Below are 7,913 nucleotides of genomic sequence, written 5' to 3'. Positions count from 1 at the left end.
TGGGCAGGGAAGGTAACTGCTGCAAAGTTTCTACTTGTATAACCGCAGTAACTGCATTTCCAAGACAAGATTAGTCACACATTTTTTGGCTTTAAATTCATGACAATGTTGAAACGAGAGAACATACGAGTTGCAGAGACTCACTCTTGGTAACCGGGTTTTAGTCTATCTGCTGTGAATTCCCACTCATACAGCCCCGAAGCGGAGCAAGGTAAATGCATGTGGATTAACAAACACATTTATGGGATGGTTTCATCACTGCAACAGTTTAATCTCGCTTTGGGCTGGCACGCTGACCCCCTGACCGCTTGGGATAGGTGCTCCTTTGGGAATATCAGCTGGTGCCTCTCCCCAGCCCACCCCTTCCCCACAGTATTTGAGTGCCTCATGCTCTTTCATGGAACATTCTCCCAGGTCCTTCATAGGGCTATGCAGAGTTACCATTACCCAACTCACTTCCAGCATCTCATATCACCAGGGACATCCATCTGTCACAGTCCACAGGGTCATAGTTGGAGATGATAACACAGCTGGAGATCTGATAACAAGGTACTACTGTGTACATAACATTGTTAAAAATGTCGTTTATTGAATCAGTCAGGTCAAACATGGACCAGATCAGCCAGGAGAGCATCCAAACCATTTCAGAGGGAAGGACACTTGAGTGGATGTGACACTTTGGCACAGCTTGATATGAGGTCACAAGACAAGGCTCCTACTCCATCCTTATCCCTTGAAAGTCAACATATAGCTGCTGACTTTACATCCCTCGCCGGGCTAGGAGCAAGATCACACAACGGAGAAGCTCATCCATCTGAAGAACTCCTTGTCCACAGAATAACCAGATCCAAACACAATGTTAATAGTGAGAGACTTTATGGAGAGGATGAAAAGGCTCGGCTGGTATGTGGTGTTGGCCAAGACAATGCTTGTGCGTCTTGAGCAGAATGTGTCAAGTTGTCACTTGTTCTGCTGGAGAGGGTGCCCAACCACAAAGACTGCAATTAGGGTTTGTTTGGGGTTTGTTGTGTTGTTTTGGGGTTTTTTTTAGGGAAAAAATAAAAAAAGTCCTCAAGCACATGTTCCAACACTGACATTGAAACAATACACACTTCTGTGACAGATTAGTGCTCACGGCCAGAGCTGGAATGGGTTGTGGTTTGGGAAGCACATGGGGCACCTGCATGAACAGCCAGGACTGCAATAAAGCGGTGCCTGTTCTCAGCTGCCCTTGAAGGTCGCGCAAGTTGGGGTACCGAAGTTGGGGTACTGGGGGGGACGCTCCACAGCTGGACAGGTTCCACACAAACAAATGAAGCAAATGTTTAGGGCACACGGATAAAAACAAAGGTCCTTCAAAGGGATAGAGCATCAGAACAGTGTTCTCTGGAGTGCTTCTGGGCTATTTCTGTTTGCATCACCTTTCTTATTACCCAAACAAACCTCCAACACAAGGTTCGAGCTCCCGACAAGCACAAGCCGATGCCTCCTCAAATAAAGGACAAGTAAACCCGATAGTTGCTGTGAAACATTATTCACCAAGAAGTTGTGTCTCTTCTCTCGGGATCTCTTTACAAAAACTGGAAATGTCTCTTTTCATTCCTGAGGACTGAATGTCTGCTCACATTCTGCATGTAAAAAATACTTTAAAAAAAATGTCTCCATAGCTGTCAGTGAGCAATGGGAGCATCATTGTGAGGCAGTCAGCTGTACTGCGATGTCATGGGCTGAGAATGTTCTTTTAATTGTAACTGACACACATAATTATACAACTGATCTGTGTGAACATGAGGTTGCCAAGGAACTTAACATTTCGCTTCTCCCCAGACTGGCGTCTGCAGAGATACCATCGCACTGAATGAAATATATTAAGACTTAATTGCTTCATGCAATGGGTCTCCAGAGAGGGCCAGATAAGTTTACTTGGAGAAAACTGGCATTGTTTGAAGAGACCCTCAACTCAATTTTCTTTTTCCTAGAGGAAGGAACGCTGTGATGTAAGACTTTATTTAAAGCTATTAAATGCAGCAGCATTGGAAATAGCAGGAGCACCTGAACGGACAGGAATGGAGGCAAATGGACAACAAAAACTGATGCAGAAGACCATACACAGCTTCCCAGCCCCCACTGACTCCTCTACTTCTGCCAATGGTCTTGAGTAAAGCCTTTAAAAAATTAGAAATATTGATAGAACCACAGAATAATTGAGGTGGGAAGGGACCTAGGGAGGTCCAAATTCCCACTCAAGGCAGAGCCAATTTTCAATTCAGACCAGGTTACAGATGGTAAAAATAATGTGTTGAAATTATTATTAGACCATCAGACAACTTAAAAAATCATCCTCACTAATACCTCACTAAATCCTACTCATAATGGGTAACTCTCAGACCTGGAAAGTCCACTTGGTATTTGTTGGAGGACCTGATCCTTGGCTTACTCGTGCAGCATATGGGAGCAACAGAATTCCCCAGGGCATAAAGACACAAGCCTCGGCAAGCGCCTTCTTCATGACGCTGAACTCAGAAAAAAGGCATCTAACTGAGGTCCTGGATGCTCCACCTTCCGATATCTGGGCCCTACATCAGCCCAGAATTTGGCCCCGGACCACCTTTCCTCCATTAGCTACAGGAAAAAGAAAACAACATCCCACAGGTGTGGGCTACAGTCCCTCAGCTTCTAAAGACTTCAGTACATTGCAACCTGCTTTACAAAAAAAAAAAGGAAGACAACGTGTTTGGTTATTTCACAGCTTTTAAAGCCTCTCTGGGCTTTCCTATTTTGGGCAGCATGGTTTATGGCTATTGTATCTGCAGTGTGATCTTTTTGCTGTTTGTTCTTTAAGGCTTTTTTTCTCCATCCCCCAGAGACAGGTTGTGTAACCATCTCCCTACGCTGCTCCCAACATTTTCACGGCAACACTTACACACAATCAGTCCTCCACGGGGGAGCGGTCGGACCATCGGGGTGCTGTCCTTTCCTCATACCACGGTCTCATTCCCTTTCCCAGGTTTCACCCAACCGTCTGCTCTCTTCTCCCGTTTCACCTTCCCTGAGTTCACCAGTCTGTTGGAGCACTTCTGCCACGTGTGCAGAGTTTTGGCTGACCAGATCCACATACCTGACGTAATCCCCACCAGGAGGGACATGAAGATTTTGAGCATCTCCACTGCCATATTGGAATCATCTGCCGAATAGCGGAAAATGGCCCAGTTGGAGATTTCATAGAAATAACAGGCGATGACACACGTTGCTGGGACGGTGTACAGCACCGAGAAAACACCGATTTTGACCATCAGCCTTTCCAGTTTGTCTGTTTTAGTTCCATCTTTCTGAAGATTAGACCTGATTTTAAATAAGGCCACCAGTCCCGCTGCAATGAATAAAGTCCCAATGACCAGGTAGGTGAAAAGCGGAGCGACGACAAAGCCCGTCAGCGCATCTAGGTTCTGGCTCCCGACATAGCACAGACCGGTGAGCTCGTCCGCATCTACTAGTCTCATAATCAAAATGACGATGGTCTTCACGGCGGGGATAGCCCAGGCTGCAATATGGAAATAAGAGCTGTGCATTTCTATAGCTTCGTGGCCCCACTTGAGTCCTGCAGCCAGAAACCACGTCAATGTGAGGATAACCCACCAGATGGAGCTAGCCATCCCGAAAAAATACATCAGCAAGAAAATTATAGCACATCCTGTGTTCTTAAGACCTTCTTGGATAAGAACAGGTTCTGCTGCCTCTTCAAAATCACAGGATATCCTTTCCCGGCCCACAGTTAGCCTCACAATATAAGCAATGCTATAAATATTGTAGCACATGCTCAAAAATATGATTGGGCGCTCCGGGTAGGAAAACCTGGATGAATCAATCAGGAAGGTCAGGACTGTGAAAGCAGTGGAGATGAAGCAAAGGCTGGCCCACACAGCCATCCAGATATCCGTGAATTCCTTGGCTGACCTGCTGTAGAGACCAGCGTCGTAGCCGCACTTGAGGACACAGTTCAAGCTCCTCTTCACCCAGATGTACTGCTCCGAGTTAGATCCCATGCTGTGGCACTCCTCTCCGGGCTGGAGGGAGGTCTTGCTGTGCAGGGGAACCTCTTCATCTCCTGGACCCTCCATGCACATGTGGTTGTGATCATTCTGGGGGGGGAATTTGCTGCAGTTGAGGCTGTCCGGCCAGGCAAATCCAAATTCTTTTAAAACAGGCTCACATCTCCGTTTGACAGAGAGGCACATGCCACCGCAGGGACCTATGGGGATGTTAATCTTCTCTGTGCACATCGGGACATAGACCGAACAAAGGAAGAACTGGAAGAAACAGAAATCACAAGCGCGTTAGGGGAAAATTAAACAGGTTAAAATATAGCAAGTTTTCTTTTTTGTCTTTTTAGCAGCAATATTTGGTCCTTTGCCTTAAAAAACAGGAAGCAGCATAAAACAAATAAACCAAGAACAATAAAAACAAAGGAGAAAAAAAAAAAACAACCAAACCAACAACCTAACAATGTTGTCTTCTTTCAGTTCAAATGTGGTCCGAAGCCAAAGCTTGAACATTTTACTCCCTAGATTAGCTCCGTGTATATTTAGCCCATCAGTTTCAATAAAGCGAGTGGGATTTAGCCAGATCTAAACCTCAAGGGTGCAATTTAGGAAAGCAAAAAACCAAACTGAAGCGGTTTAAACAAATACATATATTTGTTCTGGGCACTGCCTGGATATTACAGCTAACAGACAAACAGAAGAAAAGGCATTTTATTGAATTACTTTGGTTCATGATCCTCCTAAAAGAATAGGTTTTTCTTTTACAATAAGGTCACGTATGTAGCAGTAATAAAACATTGTAGTTTCCTTCGCTTTTTGAATAATCGCAATTCTGTGACGCGACAGTGTAAGCGGGATTGCGTGCTGCTTCGGGAGCTCTGTCCCAAGAAACAAGCTGGTTTTTGTTTGATGAAATCCATGCCCGTGGGGAGGACCGGGATCTCACCATTCGCCTGGGAAAGAAACTCCTGCGGTGGAAGCCTCGGAGGAGGTTCCCACCAGCCGGCAGCGTTCAGGAGCAGCTCCCTGGGGTTCTCAGCTAAGAGGGGCGCAGAGCTCGGATTCAACACCCGAAGCTCCGCCGGGACAACGCGCCCCTGCCCCTCCGCACCGGGATGAACGAGCCCGTCCCAGGCACCGAGGAACAGCGCTCAACCCAGCGGGACTTTCGGTTGGGTTTTCTTTTTGGACTGAGCCGAGGGGATGGGGATGAGGATGGGGATGAGGATGGGGATGAGCAGCCCGTCCAGTTCTCCCAACCCCGCTCTCCCACTCCGGCCATGCACAAAGGGGACCCCCGGCGCCCCGACCCACCTGGAGCTGGCTGGAGCAGCCGTACTGGATGAGGGGGGTGAAGGTGGTGAGCTGCAGCTCCGCGTCCGCCTGCAACTCGTGCCCCACCAGGTTGGGCATCTTGGTGACATTGTAGCCCAGGTTCTGGCACATGGCGATGCGGATGGCGTCGCACCGCCGTTCCTCCTCGTCGCCGAAAGCCCGCGCCCCGCCGAGCAGCCCCGCCAGCAGCACGGCCAGCAGCCGGGCCCGGCCGGCAGCCCCTCCGCCGCCCCCCGCCATGGCCCGAGCTGCGCCCCACGGCCCCGGCCCCGGCCGCGCCGTGCCGCACGGGCCGGCTCCAACGGGGAGGGGCCGGGGGCGGCTCCGCTATTAAAGAGCTTCGCCGAGAAACTGCCCAGGGGAGGGACGGCGCCTCCCCGAGCCCTCCCAGCGCCCCCGCCCCCGCCCCGGGGAGCCCGGCCCCCGCCGCAGTCCTGCTGGACGGGGGTGGTCCTACCTGCACCCCGACTCGGCATCGAGGGGTCCCCGCTCGGGTGCCTGAGGAGCCCCGACCAGCACCCTCGAGAAGCGCCGTCCTCCTGGCTGCCTTCCGCCACCCCTCGCAAGCCCGCAAGCCCTTCTCCCCCTGCTCGCACCCCTCAGATCTGCACCCCTCTGCTACGGGGACAGGCTCGGAGTTGGGGCTGTTCAGCCTGGGAGACATTATTGCAGCCTTTCAGTACTTAAAAGGGGCCTGTAAGAAAGATGGGGCAGACTTTGTAGCAGGGCCTGTTGTGACAGGACAAGGGGTGATGGTTTTAAACTAAAGGAGGGGAGATTCAGGCCAGACATGAGGAAGCAATATTTTACACTGAGGGTGGTGAAACCCTGTCCCTGGTTGCCCAGAGAGGTGGTGGATGAACCATCCCTGGAGACATCTCAGGCCAGGCTGGACGGGGCTCTGAGCAACCTGATCTGGGTGAAGATGTCCCTGCTCATGGCAGGGGTGGCACTGGATGAGCTTTGAAGGTCCCTTCCAACCCAAACTGTTCTACAACTCTATTGTCCTTGTCCTTCAGGAACACCCCGGGGAGCCCTGCCCATGCCCCCTCCAACCAAAACATGTACCCCCGCCTCGCTCCTACATGCCTGGTGCCACTGGGAGACATCCCCACCATCCCCAGTGTCCCCATTACACCTCCCCATGGCACCCAAGTCCAGCTCCTCATGGACAGTGTGGGCTGAAACCCCAGCACACATGTTGGGGCTCATGCTCATTGCACCCCAGCCCTTCCCTCACTTCTGGCCTGTCTCCTCACAGCCAAGGGTACTCGGCTTGTTCATGGCCGGGTTAAAAATGTTCAGGCTGGTTTTCTGGGCTGCCTTTTTTCTATTTTCCCCTAACAAGTTAAATTACGTCGCTAGCTGCTGAGCTGCTGGGTCACATCTGGGGTTTATCGTTGTTTGTTTTTTCATTGAGGCCAAGAAACCTGGAGGGCACTACTAGGTACCTCCTGGCATTTCTATAAATCTCCGTAAAATAAATAAGTGTGGATGAAGCATTTCTGAATTTGGAGGGGAAAGGGCTGGATGATTAAGCAGACCTTTAACATGTCAGCAGGAGGAGGGATTAAGCGCAGAGAAATGAGGTTTGCACTTAAATTCTCCCAGTATTATTTACACCTGTAATAAAACCTGGTTGAGCTGGTTGTGCCTTCAGCAAAAATATGTCATCTATTAATGAACTGTTTGTAAAGCACTTTGAAAATGTTTGTAAAGTCCCAGTTAAGTGACCTCTTACTGTGTGTGTATGGCCAGTGGCATGTGCATGTGCTCCTGAGCATGTCCATCGCAGCAGCTCTGCTTCTATCCGCACCTTTGCTTCTCCCTAGGGTCTCCTGGCTGCATCACTGGACTGAGACTAAGACTAACAGACCAAGGCAACACTTAAAAACAGCTCCTTTCCAGGCATGAGATTGTAAACTACAGCAAAACTTGATCTGTTCTCCCAAGTAACAAGTGATAGGACAAGAGGAAATGGCCTCAAGTCGCACCAGGGAAGGTTCAGGCTGGATATTAGGAAAAAATTATTCATGGAAAGGGTTATCAGGCATTGGAACAGGCTGCCCAGGGAGGTGGTTGAGTCACCATCCCTGGATGGCATTTAAAAGATGTGTAGACGAGGTTCTTAGGGACACGGTTTAGTGCCGGAGTTAGGTTATGGTTGGACTCGATGATCTTGAGGGTCTCTTCCACCTAAAATGATTCAATGATCTAAAACCCATGCTATGAAGTGCTCAGTCCCTGTGGGTTTCTCCTTTGCAGCTCTATCACCATTGTGGTTTTTTCACCTCTCAGATGTGGGAACCGTGTGTGTGAGCTGTACCATGATGTTGCAGGGACTGATGGGCTCCAAGTGTGCTTTCCTCTAGCAAGATGGATGGTCTTTTAATTGAGGTTTCACGAGCTCAGATATTTACATAACTCTCATCACTGCTAATACTTTACAGCGAGCTCCAGTAAACAGTGCCTATAACCTTACAAAATCCTTGTGAGGCAGACAAGTAATATTATCTTAACTTTTTAAACATGCAGGCA

At 49.4% G+C, this 7,913-nt stretch overlaps 1 protein-coding gene across 1 annotated transcript; it reads right to left on the bottom strand.

Moving 5' to 3' along the window:
• Window positions 1–2,978: 2,978 nt before the first annotated feature.
• FZD4 (frizzled class receptor 4) lies at window positions 2,979–5,615 on the bottom strand (the record flags this gene model as incomplete). The annotated part of the gene is made up of 2 exons (XM_080363472.1): window positions 2,979–4,307; window positions 5,355–5,615. The coding sequence occupies 2 exons, from the start codon at window positions 5,613–5,615 to the stop codon at window positions 2,979–2,981; spliced, it is 1,590 nt and encodes a 529-aa protein (XP_080219598.1).
• Between the last annotated feature and the right edge of the window lie 2,298 nt (window positions 5,616–7,913).

Source organism: Nesoenas mayeri (assembly GCF_963082525.1).
Source record: "Nesoenas mayeri genome assembly, chromosome: 1".
In the NCBI taxonomy this organism is placed as follows: Eukaryota; Metazoa; Chordata; class Aves; order Columbiformes; family Columbidae; genus Nesoenas; species Nesoenas mayeri.
This window is presented reverse-complemented; position numbering and strand designations above follow the sequence as displayed.